Source organism: Pinus tabuliformis, chromosome 7 (assembly GCF_031772625.1).
Source record: "Pinus tabuliformis cultivar Carrire ecotype Pingquan chromosome 7, CPIR1, whole genome shotgun sequence".
Taxonomy (NCBI): domain Eukaryota; kingdom Viridiplantae; phylum Streptophyta; class Pinopsida; order Pinales; family Pinaceae; genus Pinus; species Pinus tabuliformis.
Window position 1 is genome coordinate 845,610,001 of NC_142293.1, and position 22,584 is coordinate 845,632,584.

The 22,584-nt window shown below is 38.3% G+C and overlaps 1 protein-coding gene across 1 annotated transcript in view; it reads right to left on the reverse strand.

The window, feature by feature from the left end:
* The window catches only part of LOC149250262 (E3 SUMO-protein ligase SIZ1-like), a 338,204-nt gene extending 328,636 nt beyond the window's left edge, over positions 1–9,568 (reverse strand). The window contains exon 1 of the mRNA XM_089453590.1: positions 9,160–9,568. Coding sequence (XP_089309716.1) covers positions 9,160–9,186 — 27 coding nt within the window. The 5' untranslated portion in view covers positions 9,187–9,568. The remainder of the gene's footprint in view (positions 1–9,159) is intronic.
* Positions 9,569–22,584: the final 13,016 nt, after the last annotated feature.

Consider the following 22,584-nt stretch of genomic DNA (forward strand, 5'->3'; position numbering starts at 1 on the left):
AATGAAGAAAGATCGGTTTGGTACCGATCCGATCAGTTTCGTAAATGAAAGGGCCGACTTGGTACCAAATCGGCCAAAAACGGTTTAGGCCGCCGGGTCTGAACCGATTTTGGCCTCAAACCAGTCGGATCGTACGGTTCAGACCGGTTCAGTCCAGTCCTGATAACACTGCTCCCAAGCTACAAATCTCAACACTCCCTCTTAGCGAGGGAGGTACTTCCACCATTAGGAAGTAACTCATCATTATCATCATTGTTCGCAACACTAGCCCAACTCCTGGCATTTGCTATTGCAGCATACCCTGAAGAATGAACTACGCTTGTCTCGGTAGTGTCTCTGCCACGAGAAGCCTCCTACTTCTTCTCCTAAAATGCTTTCAGGCCATCCCAAGGTTCCTTCTTGCTCGCTGTAGAAGTACCCTTACTCCCCACTAAACATGCGCTCTTCTTGAGCTGCACATTCTCCCTCTGAACCTCTAGAACCTGCTCCTGCTTCTGCTTCTCATGATCTACAGGCTTGCCCATCAACCTGTATAAACCCTGCTCCCTAACTTCGATGACCACTCTAGCAAAGTTAGAGCCTTTGGGCCTGAGAATCGCTTTCCCATCCTGGAAAATCACATCAAACCCCTTCTGCTCAATCACTGAGACAGACAATACATTATATCTGAGTTCTGGTACATACAGTACATACTGAACTCGCATCAACTGACCTTACTCCATCCTGAATGGCATGACAACTAATCCACTAATCTTTTTCAGACTCTTGTCGCCCACCATCATGTGCAACTTCAAGTCCCACTCAGCTAGAGTCTCAAACACATCACACGAACTTGTCATATGCTTCAACGCACCATTGTCCATGTACCATGCAGTCTCCTCGATGACACCCTCGGAGAAATGAGAGAGATACTAGAGCAAAATCTTCGCTCTCCAATCTCCTTGAGAGATCATTTAGCTTAATATAAGTGGCAACACCTGTTACCTCCTTCCCCTCCTCATTATCTCCATGCTTCTTCTTCGGACACTTCGTCAAATAATGACCATACTTGCCACAACTTAAACACTTCAACTTACTCAAGTCCTTTTGCTTGCCTTTCATTCTCACTGCAAGAGCCACATCATCATCAGAAGCCTTCTTCTTCAGATGAATATCCTCATCTCACAATTCCTCCTAAACGAAGTCATCCCACAACATGTTCCAGTTTGGCATCTTCTCTCTAGCAATGATCCCTTTAATGAAGAGCTTCCATTCCTCGATGAACCCCTTCACAGCAATCCTCACCATCTCAGAATCTTAAACAATCTCTCTGATGGCAACAAGCTCATCTCAAACCTGAGACAATCTCGTCAGATACGGCACTACTGCTTCTTCATCCATCATCTTGGTCATCTTCAACTTATCCCTCAATACCAACAGTTGGTTCTCATTCTTGTTCTGGAACAAATCCTAAAGAGTTTTCCACATCTCATGGGCAGTGTTCTTCCCGAACACATGAGGTATCAAGTGATCTTTGACACCATCTAGGATGATCAGCTTCGGCTTCATATCCAACTCTTCGTACACTTCCAACTCCCTAGGGTCAGTTGGTTTCTTAATCTCCTTGTTGGCAAAGTCCCAGATCTTGTTCACCATCAAGACCAAGTTGATCCTCTCTTTCCACGGACTATAGTTAGACAGACCATCCAACCTGTCCTCATATCGTAGACCAACTGACAACTTTGCCATTGCTATTAGTCCTTCAACAACAATGGAACCAACTCCTTCTTGAGTTGTATGTTGTGTTGTGCAACCTCCGATTCACTGGCCCTCCAAAGTAGCTTTGACACCATGTTGAATTTCCACGGCAATCAAGAATCTGGGTTTGGTCTTACAATCTCTGACATAAACACACTCAAATTCCGCAACAATCCTACTTTGCACAGCAGAATAAACACAACAGTAAATCAACTAGTGCACAATAGACAATTTTCCAATTTTTCAACCCAACTTCATTATATTAACAATCTTTAATACAACAGTTTAGGACTCCTGTATCGGGATAATGACCCTCATACAATCTGCTCTGATACAAGACAACCAGGGCTATGTATCAACAACTATGATAACAAAACTGCCCTGAATAAGATACAACTGACCTACTCCTATCGGTGCGCATCCACAGTCCTTCCGATCCACGTACATTGAATACTTATGTTGGCCCTTTCACTTCCCAATCTACAGCTCCTCAATCTACCTCTATTAATGAACTCTGCTCCTTTAGGTCACTGAAATTGGATCAAAACAGTTATTCCCTCTAAATGTTCCTTAGTCCATAAAGAATGCAACACATAGGATTAGGAGCTTTGAGCAGCTGTTCACAACTCCGTTTGTGAACAGCTCTTTTGTCTGCCCACTTCTGCCACTTAGTTGCTACAAGATGACGAGTCAAGGGCTTGGAGGCTGCCCTTCTTCTCACTGAAGATGTCCTCCAACAGTGAACTAGGGCTGATTGACTAGCCCACTTGGCTGCCTTCTTTTGTCCTTCAAAGAACCAGCCCTTAGGCCAAACTTCCAGCCACTCCTAGCAGCCTTGTTCTCCTTCACAAGTCCGCACTTAGGGCACTTTAGGACAGCTACTAATAGCCCTCCAATCTGTACATAAGCTGCCCACCAAACTCTGTCCAATCTGGACCATAAACCAAGCAACACACCATATCCTTGAAAAGCAACAACATACCTCTTTGAAGGACATCAACTTTGCCTCAAATGACTGGCCTTGTGCACACTTTATTTTGAAGCTTTTGTCCCTAGTTAGGGCACCCTGTGACTGCTACAGGTCTGCTCCTTTTCCTGGCCAAACCACCCTTCAACCTGCGTTGAGTTCCTGCTACAAGACCTGTCCTATCTACGCTATTATTCTAGGTTAATGCAGCCACCATAACAGTTGTTCCAAACCATAGATCAGCACCCAAACAGGGCCTGACCCCCCTGTAATAGCACAGATGATCTTCGGCCCTGTCACAGAAACACACCGCACAAATGTATGCCCAGATCTACCCTTTAAACTCAGCCAGCTCCCTGCTCCACTCGGCCTAGTCCTATCACAAGAAAAGGACTCCAACCATGACCTTTTCCTTCACTTCGGCTAGTCCTCTTGAGCTGCGGCCAAATCAGATTGCTATTCTCCAATGATGTGCACTTGTGATGTGCCAAATGAGGTCACAAACTTCTTCTATTTATATGTATCTAGGGTGCAACGCCTAGCCCTCTTCTAGGGCTCTCCTACAGCAAAGCCAGCCTGAACTTTTGCCCAAATAGCCCACTGATATAAATAAATAAAAAATATTTTCTCTCATTTGGCAAATGCTCCTTTGAATTTCTTAGTAGCCCCTTGCTCCATTAAAGGTGCCACAGGCCCACACTTGCTACAAGGGTCAAATCATCAAATCCATGCTTGGTTTTGCGCCCATAAGATTTGGGTGCAAACCCCAGTCTTGGGTACTTAGCCAACAAATGGCTTTTGTGGTGCCAACTCACACAAGCCCAGTACCAAGGCCTGTGGAGAACCTCCCAAGCTACAAATCTCAACAGATGTCATTCCAAGCAACCAAGGATTACAACATAAAGAGAAAGAACAAGGAAAAGTTACATTTTGTTTAAAAAACAAAGTTAAGGAAGTTGCTCACATAAGGAAGCTAAATCAAATCTTGTTGATCAAAGTTAAGCAATTAAATTGAGAGAAAATATCAAGTCTAAAAGTCAACAAAGGCATCCAATGGCCCAATTAAATCAATAATGTTTTCCAAAGTCAACAAGAAAACTATGGATCGAGAGACATTTACGTATTCAATCTAAGTGAATCGCCACTACTGAGGAAATATCATCCACTGACAAAAGGCAAAAGTACATGAAAATTATTTAAATACACAATTTAAAGTGACTCTGGAAAACCCCAAAATTGAGATCAAGAAGAATCAAAATAATAGTGTACTTTATGAACGTCATAATCATGAAAATCATCGTATGGACCACACAACTTACCAGCATTGACATTTCTCCAACCAACTTCAGCACATTGGTTGCATTCCAAAAGGATCAAGATTCCCAAACAATTTGGAATCAAAATCAAAAAAATTCAAATCAAGAATATTATCAATAGGCAATTTTAGAAAGAATCAACCTGGGATGGATGGATACTCTTACCATGTGACATTTTTGTTGGAAGCTTTGAAGATCATTTCATCTAATTTCCCCATAACGAAACTATCACAGACTATTTCGCTAAGAGGAAAAGACTGTTTGATGAGGCCAAATCTTTAGAAAACGAGACCATTTGATATTGGCATCAAAGCATTTTAAAAGGGGATTACTTGTAACAAACCCCATAGTTCATTGATTGTCTAGGTCTAGGCATGTCAATATTCAGGTATCTTTATTCTTATAAAGTGAAATATGATATCAATGAGTCACAATTAAATAAGTACCAACAATAAATATGTCATTATGGAAAGCCAATGCTTTTAAGAAAAGCTGAATCCATGTAATAATTATTTATAAATATAAAATTTGTACACTTTGTAATCATCACTCATCAATCTTATCAATAAAAAAATATATATATCCCATCTAGATCACATGGCTACAGCCTTGTTATTATTATCGATAGTTTAAGTGAAGGAACCAATAGGTTCACTTCACAAGTAAATGCAGTTTGCAGTTATCCAACAAGCAAATTGGTGGGCAATGCATAGGAGGTCTAAGGAAATAGAAATTTGTGCATTTGTGTTCATGTATACAACGACGCAAGAAAGCTAACTGCTATAGCCTATACTAAAAATTGTTTTTAATATGAGCAAAATGTCCGTGTGGCATGACAACAATATAACACAATGTTGCCAGACCCCAAGGGATAGCTTGGCCTGTCCAACACTTTCCGCTACAGCATGAAGCCCATAAAGGTCATGGGATCTATTTCCACCAAGTCCTGTAGGGTTACAAGAAAGTATTTCGACTAGTAGATAATATAGTTCTCCATCCATGAAACTGGAGTGGGGGGGAAATCCATAAAGAGCTGACAAGCTATAGCATCCTCACTTGGAACACTTCATACATGAGTGAGTGAAGGAAACGTATTTCTCTAGGAAAAAAAAAAGAACATAGTGTTTCTAAAACACAGAGCAGAAGCACTGAGTGAAGCAATCCAAGCAGCGTTTGGTGTGTGTGTATTAAAATGCATATATATTCAGAATAAAAGATGTTAAATGCCAAATTAGTTGGATAATATATGGATTTGACTGCTACTAGTAAACAAATACTACATTATTAAATAATTCGAATTATGATTTGTAGTAAACTAGAGCATCAAAAATTTAGTGCAAGTCTCAAGACCACATACCATCAACCATTTGATAGATATAAAGTTAAAAATAAGATAGCATGAAGAACAACAGATCATAGGAAATCAAGTCGAACAAAATAGCATCAACCACCTAGCAACTACAAAGCTATGAACCAGGTTGCAGGAAGTAGAGTATGAAAAGAAACAAGCAAACGTGACCAAGGAATTATTACATGCATAGAATAAGGTTTACAAAATAGACCATGTGCCTAATTTAAAAAATAGAAACCGAAATACTGAAGTAAATTGAAAGAGAACACGCAATGAGAAATAAGGGGAGGGGGGTGGGGTTAGATTTAACAAACTCTAAACCCTCTTCATTGAGAACATGGAGCTTATTGGACCCTTCCCATACTATTTAATTGTTAAAATTCAATCTCAGTTTCTTGTTGTAGGCACAAGAGGAGGATGGATTATAAAGTTTGCTCTGCATATATGCTGAAAGCTGAAAAGCTGAAAAAATATACACAAACTAAACCATATGTTAGAATTTCAAGCAAGATAATCTACTATGAAGCAAGTAACCTTAAAACCCCAAACTGAAACCTAAATAACTGTTATCTGAAATATTTTGATCACAATAAGGTGAATTAACAAGCATAAGTAGAGGTCCAATGTGAAACCAAGAAATAAATGTATTTTTCCACCTGATGTTTGAAAACTATATAATGAACATAGCACCATGAAATTATGTGATTCATAGGAGTATCCTTGGCACAAAAGGCCCTTAAGTAGGTATGATTGCATCACACTTGAAGTGGCCTTCTTGACGCTTGATGCTATAAGACCCTCCTAAAACAACAAACACAAAAATCTTAAGGGTCCTAGCTTGTACAATCATTAGTGGTAAAAGATGGGACAAAGGGCCCTTAAGTAAGTATGATTGCATCACACTTGAAGTGGCCTTCTTGACCGTAGGCTACAAGGCCCTCCTAAACCAACAAACACAAGAATCTTAAGGGTCCTAGCTTGTACAATCATTAGTGGTAAAAGATGGGAGGAATTTTTGTAAGGCCTGGGAGACAAGAGAATTCTTATTATTAGAGAACTTGATATGATCACATTGCACTCTTACATATCATTGGAAAAGAAGAAAATTATATTGGTTAAATCTAAGTACTTCTAATTGCACATGGTTACATCTAGCATCTTGTGGGGTCAACTATGAAGCAATCCCTAATAGCTTTGCCAAAATTGTAATCAAAGCCATCTTACGCTGTGTAATGAAGTCTAGCAATCCAGAAATTTAGCAATTTTAGCATGTCCCTGCTGATGCTTCAGATAAAAACTTATTTAGGTCCTCTGTATCAGAACCAGTGTTGTTAAAATCGCGATTTAATGAAAAAATCGCGATTTTTTCAGCTTGCCGATCAAATCGCGATTTTTATACGAAAAAATCACCTACTTTTTTTTTGCCGATTTTTACTGAAAAAATAGTGCTTTTTTCAAAAAATCGCGATTTTTTCGAAAAAAACGCGATTTTTAACGAAAAAATCGTGGGGGCTCAGGACAGCATAGTTTTATAACTTTTTTTGGGTTTTTTCATGCAATGTTTTTTGAAAGAAACAAATAATTTTTGAGTGGGGTAGCTTAATGATCAAGTCTAGGCCCTAGTATGGATATGCTATTCATGGTAATGTTAAATTCTTAAAGTAAAAGTGACATTCTCCTTAATCTTCATTTTCATCCTTTTACTTAAATTTTTAACATTACCATGAAATGACTCAGGATGTTTGAGAGTGGTTCCAGCCTCATTGGATTTCATATGGAGAAAGTAGAATTTTATATTTCATTTAAAATCCAGCAGACTTATCAGTTTTTCAGGATTTCAGGATTGGGAGATTGTAATGTTTCCAGGTGACATCACCTGCCCGGGCTACCCCTGCCACCAGTAGAGGACGTGGTCTACCTCCTATAGCTCCTACTTCTAGTTCTTCAACGTCTAGATCACATCAGACTCCACTGCCATTTCCACCTGCACGGGCACCAGCATCTACATCTAGAGGGAAAGGGAAAGCTGTGGCATTTTCTCGCAAGAGGGGCAGAGGAAATCAATAGGATTAGACTTTCATTTTATTGTATATGACATTATGACATGATGAGATACATTATCATATTTTTTGTTGATATTTTGAGGCTGAGTTGGGACTTACTATTCAGGACATGATTCAATGTTATGTGTGATTTTAGCGCTAGAAATGATATTAAACATCTTATATATTAGTTTTTTTATCATATTTATGTGTCAATGTATTTATTTTATGTTGTAGATGGTTTAGATATTAAAAAAATTGAAAAAAAAATGAAAAAAAATGAATATTTTTGTACCAAACGATTTTTTCCCGCTTTTTTCCGATTTTTTCCCGATTTTTCCGATTTTTTCCGATTCGTTCCCCGCGCCGATTTAATCCCGATCGCGCTTTTAACAACATTGATCAGAACGACAAATAAATGTTTAGTAGACTTACGTTACATTTAGCATCTTTATAGATGCTTGTTGATATGTGTCCGATGGACTAGGGTTTTGATTGTTGGATGTCAAATGCTTAACTAAACAAACTATGCCATTAGTCATGCCGAGAGGACAATTGGATTTAATCATAGCAAGAAAGCAGCACGATGCCACCATCCATCGGGCTATGGTTTGATCGTAAGCTGGATTTAACAAGATAGTGACGCAAGTTCACAACCCATCCATCATGCTCTTGTAAATATTGCAGTTAACACAAATGTGGTTTTCTAAATAAGTATTGAACAGGAGGACTTGCAACAATGTTGAGACGTTAACCCATTTCCAGTGGTTCAGCTCTCTACCTTGTTGCAATTAAATAAACAAATGAGACCGAGTGCATGTCTTGCATGTGTTTACAGAGGAGATACCATTTACTCACAAAAACTAAGCCACAGCAAGAATTGGTTATCATGATAACACCTAAGTGGAAGTGAGGCCCAAACCAAACAACCCCTTTCTTGTTTTGAGAAAAAAAGAATGATACATTGCCTCCATGCCAATAAATATGTTTAGTTTCAAGAACTCAATAAAAGAGGGTGGCAATATAAACATGTCAATAGAAGGTTCATGGTTATGCAAGTAGAAAATTCACCAACGTCTTACATTCAAGGGTTATAGATATTGCATGAAGTCAAAGGGTCTTTCGAGGTCAGTACTGTGTTGGTATTGCCCCATCAGGGTTTAATTCCCCCACGTGACATGTTTACCCCTCCTGGGCCAGCGTACTCCCCGGCCCGGGGGGCGTTGTTCAGCAGAAGCATCCCACCTTTCAGCAGTCAAAGTAAGTAATTAAAGAGGCATCCTCAATAGTTTCATAGCGATTGCATGATGCCAAAGACAGCAAAATGAGAACCAATGATAGCCATGTTAAGGAAAATCCAAAACAAGGAAAAGAGCATTGGTGCATCGACAATAATGCCACTTGTATGCGGGAGGGAACCCAAAAAGATAGCAATCCGAAAGGAGATACAATTCACTAAATGACAGGTTCCTGTCTATTTTTAGGCCCATGAATTAGCAGACTCTAAAATACCGTTGCCTTCACGAAAAAAATATTCCACAAAATGTTTCTGACCCGCGCAGACTAGCTACCTGTGACCTAGGTCGAATCTGCATTGCTTGTATTTTGGATTAATTACCAGCTATTGTATTGCAATTCAGAAATTTAAAGTGTCCAAAATATAAACAATTGGCAGCAAGAAAAGCGTTGGGTGTCAACTATTACTTGATTGATGGCGAGGCTTGAGGATTTAAACAAAAAACGTACCTTGCAGCGGGAGGCGAGCTCGTCCATGTTGCCGAATAGGACTGCTAGTAGGCAGTATCTTCCTAACAAATTTAACCGAATAGAAAGCCCAAGTCGCGATAATTCACCATTTTATCCGGTGTTTATACGGTCCAGAAGAGCAAAGTAATAATACCATCGGCTATAGGGACAGGGAGGACCGGGTTCAATAACAGGTATTGGGAATGAACAGAGATGGGAACCCCCGAGGTGTTTTCAGATAGCATGGAAGAGTGGAGAGGGGAGAGATAAGATGCCACGTAAATAGATAGAGAGCTGGGTTTATAGCTGCAAATGAAGAAGAATAGCAGGCTCAGAGTAAGGTTTCTGTATTGTCTCTCCCGGCTCAATTGTGCAATCGTTGTGCTTTCTTATTTGTGAATCGACAGGAGGCCAGACCCGGTAAATTTATTTACTGCAAACATGCACGTTTAGGACTTTAAATAATACGGGTATAAAACATTTTAGAATTTTTTAAGAGCACGGTCACATGGGTGTTTGTAGATACAGTGATCATAGGTGTTGTTTGTTGATCATAGGTGTTGTTTGTTGATCATAGTGAGTAATTACATGTGTTTGTAAGCAAAGTGGTTAAGTCTGGGTTTATTTTAATTATGTAATTAAAGAGATTTAAATATATAATATTAGCTTAATATTTTGTTCTTAGAATTTTTTGGGAAATAAGTTGTGTTTGAAAGTTTCAAAATATCAACATTTTTGACCCGGCATTAAAGCATTAACCATAAAAGAAATTATAATATTTTAATATAATGTTAAAAACAATATAATCTTTAAAACATGTTAAGAAATAATATAAAGTAAGGTTAAAATCGAGAAATATTGATAGAAAAGTTACTGTTAAAAAGGACTAAATATAATAGTGTAATATTATAAATTTTGGATATGAACTATGTGAAGAGTGGGGAACAAAGGAAATATAAAATGAAGAATTGATTGAAATATGGGAGAAAAGATAAGAAAGATGGTTAAGGGAATAAAGGGGATAAAGAAAAGAAAGTAAAAACTTTTTAATATTTAAAAGAGTATGGATTGGTGGGGAAATTGAATGAGTAAATATGATTTTGGATAGGTTTCTAGGTTGAGGTGATAAATAATGGGTTTTAATATTGGCTAATTTTACAGTTATTTTTTTTATTAAAGTTATTTTAGTACATTTCAATTTGTAGAGCTTCTTAAGTGATGTGTAAAGTGTAATTGAGAGTTGAGGTCAAGATTTTAGTTTGGTTGAAGCAAATGAGATGTTTTGAATTAGAAGATTGCTTGATAAATGCAAAATTGGAGATGTGTTTGTGAGTTGTCTTAATGATATGTTCTTTGGGATGGACTTTGAATGGATGACCAGTTTGGCTAATATATGATTTTCCACAAGAGCAAGAAAATTGGTAAATCTTAATTCCTAGCACACAATCTAACTTATACTTGGCAATTATAAATATTTGTTTAAGAGTTTTATAGGGTTTAAAGAGGGCTTTGATATGTTTTTTAGCCAAAATTTAGGAAATAAAATCCATGGTGCCCACCCCAAATGGGGTGTTTAATTGAAGATAAGTGGGGGGGTGCCTTGTTGTCGTCCCACCCTACAATCATGAGACGGGACATGGCGAGGCACCTCCCCGAGCGAGTTAAAGCTACATCTCCTCACTGCACAATACACCATGTTAATTCATCACAGTATGATAGCAATTGGCTTTGGACAAGTACAAAGTTAGTGCATAAATAACAATGGAGATATGAAAAATCTATGGCTCACACTCATGCAAAGTCATGGCCACTCGATGGCCCTATCCCAGCTATCATCTCCATGATTAATTGTCATTTCACGAGGATTCCAACTCCAATTTGGCATAATGGTTTCAGTCTGCAAGCATGACATGAGTTTTCACTCACCTAAGGTCTGCTTGCAAGCCTGCAATGTTTGATGCACTCTCTAGCAGATATTCGATTGGTTTTCTATGTATACACCATTATTATGGTTCTTTTATCTTTGGTTCTCTGAGTTTCTCAAACTCTCCTTGGAAGTTTTCGGTTTTGGCTAGTCTTCCTCCTCTCTAGGTTGTGTCTTTATCGATCTTTCCCCCCTTCTTCTTCACCAACCCTTTTTTCTCTCATATGCCCTTCTAGTATATTCTTTCTTCTCTTAATGTTCTTCATCCTCTTACTTTACTATGTCCTCCAGTGTTCTACAATCCCCTCTCCTCTTACAAGACCCAAGTGTTGTCTCTCCCTTTTTTCTATCTGGATTTTCTCTCCCCTTTGCTTCAAGCGTATGGTTTCTCTTTCACACCTAGCTAACCATCTCTTGCCAACAAGCTCACATTCATCAAGGCACCACCTATCTATGTGACTTGGATGGTTCTTGCACACAGGTTAGAGCAGTGAGCTATGCCTAACAATACAAGGAACGTACACCTCAGACTAATGAGACAGAAATTGAACAAGTAGAGTGTGAGATTGTCGAGGAATGATGTTGCCTAACCGACACAAAGATTTTAACTGCCATGGATAGTTGGGTACCTGACATGGGTCATACCCATGGAAAATACAACCAGTACATGTATATTGTTGACATTTATTGGCATCTTATGTTTTTTATGGGAAAAGTTATGTTAGACTGAAATGAGGCCAAAGAAGAAATTTCATTGATGTTGGACGAAATGCAAATCACAATGCAGTCATTGGATCGCAAACTTGGCTACATGGAAGCTCAATCGAGCATCCCTATAGACTTTTCTCCTCCCTTGATAGCACCAAATATCCTATAGTTGTTGATACCTCAAACTCTGATAAGTCCAAATAATGATTTTCCTTCAGTTCTATGTTTTGAATTTCCTAGTTCATCTTTAGTTTTGTAGCTAGATTATGGCCTTAAAGGCCTTGTTTTATAGGCTAGTTTTTTTTTGTAAATTGTTGAACATCAGTAAATTGTTGAAATGGTTGCTCATTAAACTCCAGTTCTAGCTTTGATTTGGTTTCCATAGTGGCAAGCTAGCGTAGACATTTCGCTATTTTGTAAGTTTTATATGATGGTGCCTTTGATGTAAGGAAGCAAAATGCAAACTAGAGGCAAAAAGGAGGTCAAAAAAATTGAAATAAGATTTCGAGCCACTCAAAAAGCTTTGTTGATCATGTAGTAACCATCCATGAGGGCTTTAGTCAAATGAGCTTTCTCTTTTTCCAAGAACTGAGGAGTTAAAATTCAAATAGGTCATGTAATAAGAGTTTTTAAAACTCTATACTTTTGGGCTAGGTATTAACGAGATTGGGCATGAAGGGATCGGTCTGTATGGGTATTTTTCTATAAACTTGAAGGGTGAGGGAGCAATCGGGAAAATAGGTGATTGGAACATCCATTAAGGGTAGAGATTTATCTTTTTGTTTTTCCATAATAAATTGAATATGAGGGAAAATGCTACTCAAATGGCTAAGAAAAAGGATAAGGGAAAACTGACCATGAGACGAAATGACAAAGGTATCGTCTACAAAATGATACCCATATTTTGGTTTTAAATACCATGAGTCTAAGACTAGAGCTTTGAAATATGTTCCATGCAAATATTAGCAACCACAAAGAACAAGGAGGATCCCATGGTAGTACTTTCAATCTACTCCTAATAAATCCCTTTAAAGGAAAATAAAGTAGATGGAAGACATATTTGAATGAGATTAATAGTTTCATGGTCAACTAATTTAAAGCTTTGTTTAATAGATCTAAAATCTGAGATTTTGGTGAACATAGATACCACATCTCAACTGATTATAATGTCTTATTCATCCAAATGAATGTTCTTGGTTTTTTGAATGAAATCAATGGAGTCCTTAATGAATGAGGGAGTTTTTTTTATGAATGAATGAAGTTTTTCAACTAGTGTAAATGTATTTATTTATTTATATACACTAAAAAAAGTGATTTGTTTTAATTCGGTATTAATACGGATTTTGTGTGTGTGATACAAATTTATAGATGCTTAAAAATTCCATGATAATATGGATATATGTTGGTGTTTTTAGATATATTTCAATGTTTAATGTTAGTATTTATGGGGGATTCTTTTTCAATTATTGGATTTATTTCTTTTATAATAAGTGGGCTTAATGGTTTAGAGCATATGTTCCCTCTTAAGAGGAGGTATATACATCTTTGTAAACTTAAGTAGTCAAATCATTACATATAGGGGCTCTTTCTCTTGCAAATGAGGGAGTGTCATACATCAATTTGATGTTTATCTAGGCCACGACCTTAAACTTAGATTATTTTTGTTGTTATTTTAACTTATAAACATGGAAGTTACACATCTCATTCATATTGAGTTGTTTTATTTTTGTTATTGTATTTTACCAACTTATGCCACATGCCAACCCCAATGGGGGTGTCCAATCAAGGAGATAGGTGGCTGTGGGTTGGAGTGTGGAACCAGTTGGGCCTCCAAGCGTAGCACACCTAACTTAATGGCTATTGGGAGTCGGTCACTCCCACGAGTGTTACTTAATGTGGGAAGGAGACAACAAGGTGGTTATTTGCAGTGGGTGGGCGATGAGGAGGGAGTGAAGGGTGAGGGAGAGGAGCGAGGTATTGGCGTCCTGGCTCAGGCGGAGGCTTGGGGCGATGGTGCAGGATGGGTTCGGGATTGAAGGGCATGCAAGGGACTATAACTGACAAGCTCTTTGGTCGTGGGATCTAGGAGAGCACATAAAAAACTACAACAATGAGAATTGCAGTCCGGGTTGGTGTGAGTGGGTGGTGGGCTCTTACTTCCCATGCCTCACTCTGGGTCTTCTTCCATGAAGGAATTTCTCCTTTGGAGTGGCAATCAGGCGAAGAATGTGGGGTGTGGCTCTTCCCCGGGACTTGCAATGCGCCACCTAGCTCGCCGATAGACAATAGGGAGGTGCACTGGAATTGCACTGGGAAATCTTAGAACTTCAATGTAGGGGAGGTAAGCCATTTTTTTGTGTTTGTTTCATATTCGATTGGTGTGGTGGGTTGCTCTGGGCAGTCAAGTTCACGTAACGGGCAGAGGAGTAGCTGACTACATGCCGCGACAGCAAGGTCATGCCGACAGAGGAGGATTCGGTCACCATATGGAGAATCATCTGCCATAGGACATACCTAGCTTAGGCTCAGAGTCGACCGAGAGTCGCCACTCTAATGTAGAGGTAACCATATCCCCATATCGCTCCCAGGGCCACATAGAGGCCCCAGCTACCTTGGACTCCATAGCGGCTCAACTAAACACTCTCCATCTGAGCATGGAAACTCTAAGGGAGCAACGCTATGATGATCAGAATGAATTGGTGGCCTACATCAATGACCTCCAACACATGCAAAATGAACTCCTAGACTCTCTAGATGGCCTTCGGCGGCAACTTCGGCAAACAAATGACCACCTTTGTGCGTTGGAGACCCGGGTAGAGCATATTGACTACCACACACATGAGAGGGTAGCGTTCTTTGCAGCCCCGCCACCGTTTCCCCCCAACCCTCCTCTGTAATGTGTAATTCTGGCAAATTCTCTTCTTGTGCTACTTTTGTTTTGGAAATAACCAAAGACACGGGTTGTCTTGGCTTCCTTACAGGCTCAATCTTGTTCAAAGAATCTCTCTTGTTAGCTCTTAAACCTGTTATTTTGTTGGGTGTCGCAGCGACGATGTATACAGTTCAATTGTTGATGTTTTTGAAATTTTGATAATATAATACATTTACCTTGACCGACAAAAAAAAAAAAAAAAACTTATGCCACATTCCATGTCAACATTAAGCACAAACATTAGAATGCACCTCACTTCTGTTAATATAATGAAAGTGTATAGAAGCTAGGTGTTCCAAGGTAATTTGCCTAGCTATCTATAAAAACATCTTCAAGGGCCTTCCAAATGTTAGGTGCCTTGACACCAACTTGCATGGGTTGCGCTTTTTAAGATCAATGTCATTTGGGATGCAACATAGTGATATCTTCACGAAAATCATATAAGGAAAAGGGGCAGTAGTTTGGAGGGTTTCCATTACAAGCATGTGGCCCTCATGGCACCACATTTAGGATTTAAAAAAACCACTCAAGCATTATGATTGACCAAACAATGGGAATATTTGGTTTGGTAGTCTGTGTACTTGTCTTACATCAACATACTTGCATGTGTTGCTTTACTTAAGCACTCATGCTAGTTGCTTTTTGTTTTGGTGCTTTCATGCACATATAAAATTAAGCTTACTTGTCTATCTTTTTGTTGTTTTTCCATCCTTGTTTTAATGATATATTTGTGGCATGCCATTGCATGGCTTTCTTTTCTAAGTCTCCCTTTAGCAAGTCACTATATTTGTATTGCTTGAATGAGCATGGAAATACCATTAAAGAAATCTAGTGTTTCACTTTATAATGTATGTCGTCTCTTTCAAAATCTTGATCTTGGGTGATTCCATAGCCACTACATCATAGATTTGTAACCTATGCTACCCTCAATTCTACAACTTGGTTTTGAACCAAATCTCACATGGTATCAGAGCCTAAGATAGTTTAAAGGAGATTTTTTGTTACAAGAGAAAAAAAAATAGATTTTAGGGGGTTAAGTTGCTAGTATTATTGCCTAACACTCGTCTTAGGGATCACTAAAATATCTATCCCTCTTCATTAAGTGATCTAATATCATATTCCTCTATGCAACATCTTATATTATTTTAATCTAGGCATGTAAATCTAGGGGGATTTTGAAGACACTAGGGGTTTGCATGCAAGTACAACAAATTCATCGGCCAAAGTATTACAAATTTGTAGCTTTAACAACTCCATGGCCAAGGAACTTCCCTAGTGTCAAAGACAACCTTCTATTTCTACAAGAGTAGCAATAATTTGTAGCCCTAATTATCCACATGCATATTCATTCTTGGAGCAATTTGTTGTTGATACTTTTGTGGGGATCTCTCAAAAGCTTCATGCCTAAACCATGCGATACATTCACCATATCATTATCAAAATCCAAATGGTTGAATCAATGTAATCTCCATTCTGTGATGACATATTTTGCATGTGAATTTCAGGGTCAATTCTGAATACCAAATGTTCACATCTATAGTTTTTGGGGTATTTAAAGCATCTAGATTTCCTCATTTGCATGCATCATTTCTAGCAATTTTCAAAGTGTTAAATCCATCCTTCATTGAGCTAAAAAAACATTTTTCTATGGCATTTGTGGGGTTTTTTTACTAAGACAAATAAAAATATAAAGGAATTAGTTTCATGGCAACTCGAAATCCCATAATAGATCTAAAAACGTATAACTTCCTTTATTTTGTGGCCATATCTAGAATTGTCAAATTCTCTAAAGACTTTAAATTGGGCTAATGTCCCTTTTGGGGGTGGTTCTTTGTTATGGAACATAGAGATGCAATTATCTTCACTCTTGGTAGCTAAATCTAACCCTTGTTGGAGAACCTAACAAACATCAACATGTCTAACGGTTGAATATCAAACTTAAATTATAGATTAGATCTACTTTGATGAGGTGCAGGAAAAGATAATTATGTATAATGAGCTACTTTTGTTCGATTTAAGAGAGAAAGAACATACCACTATTGTTGAAGATAATGGAGAATATCCTAGAATAGGTAGAGTTGGTTCACGTGGCCTCAGGATAGGAATTAGTTTTTATTTCTTAGGATGCTGTTCTAACTTCGCTAAAACCATGTATTCTATTTAATGTGTAATTTTGATGAACAATGTAGAGTGTTTTGTAGAGCCAGACTCTCCTGGTTCAGACTCTCTTTTATAGAGCTGACCAGTGGGTTTTATTTCTTAATACAAACATTGCCATTTTTATCATGGTATCAGAGCATCAGGGCTGAGGAACCTGTACGCTAGCTGGTGGGTGGTTCTTTGAACCAAAATTGTCGCAGGTTTTGAGTGGACAACCGCGATGATCACTATTAAATCGTCGTAGGTTTTGAGTGGATAGCCACGACGATCACTATTCAATCGTCGAACTTTTCAAGTGTACAACCACGATGGTCGCGGAAAATTAATGATAAATTGCGATGGTCTTTGAAATGGGGCGTATTTTAGCGACTAGTCTCGGATATTGGGCAAATACCAGCGATGGTTGTGACTAGTCTCGAAAATTGGGGTATTTCAGCGACTAGTCTCGGATATTGGGCAAACATCAGCGACGATCGTGTAAATAAAAGAAATTGCAGTGGGAGCCATGAACAAGGTTGTAGCTGTCAGAGAAGCTGAGTGGGGAAGCCCAGAACAAGGCTGTAGCTGACAACATGAGGTTGTCTAGAGGCTGAGAAGGAAGCCACATAGATCTGCTCATGTGTTGTGAGATCTAACAACAGTGATCTATCTCTGTCACATATCTGGGGTAAATTTAACATCTTTTATCTGTCAATTTTTTTTTTCTAAATCGCCAAGATGAATAACAACATACTTGAAGCATGCATGAATGAGCATAACAAGCTCAATGGTTCCAATTATGCAAATTGGAAGTTTAAGATGAAGACTCTGCTAGAAGCGCAGAGTGCTTGGACGATTGTGAATGGGGATGAGCCGAAGCCCACGACTGGATCAGCATCGGTCCCAGATTGGGAGAAACAAGAAAGCAGAGCAAGGACAATGTTAAAGATGTCAGCGAAAGACTGCATTATACCGCACATCAGAGAAGGTAAGTCAACTAACAAGATCTGGGGAATTCTGAAGGAATTGTACGAGATCATAAATTCAAATCGTCATTTGTTCCTCAAGAGTAAGATCTTGTCCATGAAGATGGAGGAGAATGAAATGATTGCTTCATTTGTAGGAAGGATCAAGGATCTCAAAAACAAATTATCAGATATTGGTCATACAATGGACGATACAGATCTTGTGACCATTACAATTAATGGTATCACTGATGATTATCAGATGTTCATCACTGGGATCAATGCCAGAGAAAAGGTCGCGCATTTTGAAGAGCTGACAGGTATACTGATGCAAGAAGAAGAGAGGAGATCGACTTTGAAGCCCTAGAGTGCCGATATTGCATTGGTGATGAGGAAAAACTTCTACCAAGGGAAAGGAGGTCCACAACAGCAAAACGGAGCAAGTTCACATAAACGGCCAAATCTGACCCAAGGTATGCATCCAAATAAAAACTACTCTGAAACTATATGTTTTTATTGCGGAAAATTGGGTCATATTGCCAGAGATTGTAGGAAAAAGAAGTATCATGAAGAACAATAGAAGTCGAAAAGACATGCAGGTCATCTCGCGAATGGGGATCAGGTGCAGAATTTTAGGTTGTTCATGGCAGATCGTGAGGAAAATGTTGATGCAGACATTTGGTATGTAGATTCAGGAGTGTCAACACACATGACAGGGAACAAGCACTGGCTGGAGGATTTTAAAGAGATCAACGAAGGCGCATAGATTTACCTAGGAGATGACAGAAGCCATCAAATCAAAGGATGTGGGGAAGTTTCTGTTATTCTACCTGATGGTAATATTAAACAAATTTATAATGTTATGTATGTGCTAGGTATAACAAAGAACTTGATTTTTGTATCTATGATTACAGATCAAGATTTGAAAGTTGAATTTTTAAAATCTAACTGTTACATTAAGGATCTGCTAGATGGAATGAAGACAATTGCTACAGGAATCCAAACAAGAGGACTATACAAGTTGGATGTGAGACCTACACCGGTTCGAGCATTGACAGCAGCGAGTTTGACTACAGAAGAGCTTTGGCACCAGAGATTCAGCCACATCAATTACAATGATTTGTTGTTACTACAAAGGAAAGAAATGGTAAGAGATCTTCCTATGCTAAAGCAAGTACATAATGATTGTAATGCTTGTACTTTAGGAAAAATGCATAGAGAAGAATTCCCTGTTAGAGTAGAAAAGAAACAGAGGGATATACTGGAGTTAGTGCACACAGACCTTTGTGGTCCCATGCAGACAAAATCATTAGGAGGTGCAGTGTATTTCCTACTGTTTATTGATGATTGTACAAAGTTTTCTTGGGTGTATTTCTTAAGTAAGAAGAGTCATACATTCAAATACTTTAAGCAGTTTAAAAATATGATTGAAAGACAAACAGGGAAACAGATAAAAATTCTCCGCTCTGATCAAGGGGGAGAATACAGGAAAGATGAGCTGATCAGATATTGTAAAGATCATGGAATTTTGCAGCAGTTTACAGTACCCCATACTCCACAGCAGAATGGAGTAACAGAAAGGAAGAACAGAACTCTGGTGGAATGTGCAAGAAGTATGCTGAAAGGTAAGAATATTTCAAATGGTTTTTGGGTTGAAGTAGTGAGTATTGTGGTTTATTTAAAAAATAGGAATCCTACAAGAAGTCTTGAGTTTAAAACTCCTTTTGAAGCTTTATATGGATATAAGCCTATAGTAAAACACTTAAGAATATTTGGATGTAAAGCATTTGCCCACATACCCAAGGAAGATAGAAAGAAATTAGACTCAAAAGCCATCAGATGCACTTTTATAGGGTATTGTTCATCATATAAAGCATACAGATTATTTAATCCCTCTACTCACAAGATCTTTGTTAGTAGAGATGTTAAATTCCATGAGCAGGATGGTGAAGAAACTGATGAGCACTATGATGGATGGGACATTTCGTATTTTGAAGAAGAGGATGCAGAGAACAATCAAGATCAGCAGCAAACAAAGGCAGAGGATGAACAACAGCAGCAACAACAACAGCAGTAGTAGCAGGAAGAAATAAGGTTTGAAACCACTACCTCACCACTCAGGAGATCAGGTAGAAAAGCTCAAATGCTTGCAAGATATAGGTAAAATGCATTTATAACTAGAATGATGAATGTCGTTGAACCATCTAGTTATAAAGAAGCAAATGAAAGTAATGAATGGAAAATAGCCATGGAATAGGAATATGATTCAATAATCAGAAACAACACTTGGGAATTGGTAGAACTTCCTAGAGGAAAACAGGTCATAGGTTGCAAATGGTTATATAAACCGAAAATCAATGCAGAGGAACTATAGAGAAAATGAAAGCTAGGTTAGTTGCAAAGGGGTATACATAAAAAGAAGGGATAGACTATGAAGAAACCTTCACCCCTGTAGCTAAATTGAACACCATCAGAATGTTAATTACCTTAGCTACCAAGAAACATTGGATGATGCACCAACTAGATGTAAAGTCTGCATTTCTGAATGGAGAACTGAAAGAAGAGGTTTATTTAGAGCAACCAGAAGGGTTTGTCCAGAAGGGAAAAGAACATTTAGTTTGTAGGTTGAAGAAAGCACTCTATGGACTAAAACAAGCTCCCAGGTCGTGGTAAGAGAAAATTGATTCATTTTTTCTACTAGTTGGTTATCATAGAAGTAAGAATGACCCTAATCTTTACACCATGAAAGATGAACAAGGGTGCATAGTGCTGATTTCATTATATGTAGATGATTTGATAATTACAGGTGATGCTATATATCTAATTGATGAAATCAAGCAGTAGATGTCACAGATGTTTGAGATGAAGCATCTCAGTGAACTCAGATACTGTTTAGGTCTCAAGATCTGGAGAGATTTAGGTCAAACATTTATGTCTCAAGAAAAGTATGTCAAAGGCCTGTTAGAAAAGTTCAAAATGGATCAGTGCAAGTCTGCACCGGTACCATTGCAGCAGAACATCAAATTGCAATGTGAGGATGGCTCAAAAGCAGTGGATGCAACACTTTACAGACAGTTGGTTGGGAGTTTAATCTACCTAACCACCACTAGAACTGATTTGGCTTACACAGTCAGCGTGTTAAGCCAATTTATGTCTAAGCCACTTGAAAGTCATTGGAATGCAATGAAGAATGTTTTGAGGTATCTACAAGGTACTATAGATTATGGAATTATTTACACTGACTCTTCTGATGTTAGATTGGCAGGATTTGCAGATTCAGATTGGACAGGAAATGTAGATGATCGTAGATCTATAACAGGTTATGCATTCAGTCTTGGATCCGAGGTGATCAATTGGAGCAGCAAGAAGCAGAACACGGTCTCCTTGTCCTCAGCAGAAGCAGAGTATCAAGCCATGTGTGCAGCAACGTGCGAGGCAGTTTGGTTGTGGAGACTTCTCCAGGATGTTGGGGAAGAACAGACAGTCACAACAACAATCAGATGCGACAATAAAAGTTCAATCAAGCTGGACAACAATCCGGTGTTTCACAAAAACATGAAACATATTGATACTCAATTCCATTTTGTAAGGGAGAAAGTGCAATCTAAAGAAATTCATTTGGAATATTGTAATACATGTGATAATGTTACGAACATTTTCACTAAGCCCCTTGGAAAAGTAAAATTTCAAATGTTTAGGGAGATGTTAGGCATATATGTGAACCCATTCTCCATTAAGGGGGAGTGTTGAAGATAATGGAGAATATCCTAGAATAGGTAGAATTAGTTCACGTAGCCTCAGGATAGGAATTAGTTTCTATTTCTTAGGATGTTGTTCTAACTTCCCTAAAACCATGTATTCTATTTAATGCGCAAAGTTGATGAACAATGTAGAGTGTTCTGCAGAGCCAGAATCTCCTGGTTCAGACTCTCTTTCGTAGAGCTGACCAGTGGGTTTTATTTCTTAATACAAACATTTCCATTTTTATCAACTATTGGTTTGCAAACAAAACAAATATACAAGAGTTTCTCACTTATGAAGCCACTATTATAGCTTAGATTAGTTCCAAATTATCGTAGGATTCTATTTTAGTTGGTGAATATATTTCCTCCAGTGTTGATGATGCTCATAGTTATCAGAGTGTTGATGAGGATTTTGTTTCATTAATGGGAACTTCTCCTTCTTCATTTCTTATGAGGACTTTGCTTCAACCATTGTTTATAATGGGATCCTCTTCTCCTTGTTTGATGTTGTGGATGACAGTGTTGCAGACTTTTGTCGCTATTGATTCTTCCTCTATCACTCCATATTATTAGTTGTTGAATCATTGGATGTGTTCTAGCCTTAAAATTTTGTGGAGAGTCTGCATGCATGAGATCTCCAAAACCCAAAAATCGTTTATGGAAATTCAGCCTAGAAATGACTTAATTAGATTATTAGTCAGTTTTTAAATATTTTCCAAGTCTAAACTTAGGGAATATGACTAATTAATTAAGTTAAGGTGCGAATGTTCTAGAAAATCACACGGATCGACTTCAAGTTAATCCTATCCATCAATTAAGATCTAATCTTGGTTATTGAAGTCTAAACAAAGGATTATAAGAAGAATTCGATGGGGCTTGGAGACTTCACTTGAGCAGTTCGATTTCTAAGCAGATTGATTTCTAGAGTCGCAACAGCCAGTTACTGGAGAGAGAGTTAGAGATCGAAGTAGTGAGAGAGGGGAAGGGATAGTGAAGTCGGAGGAAGGATTCCAG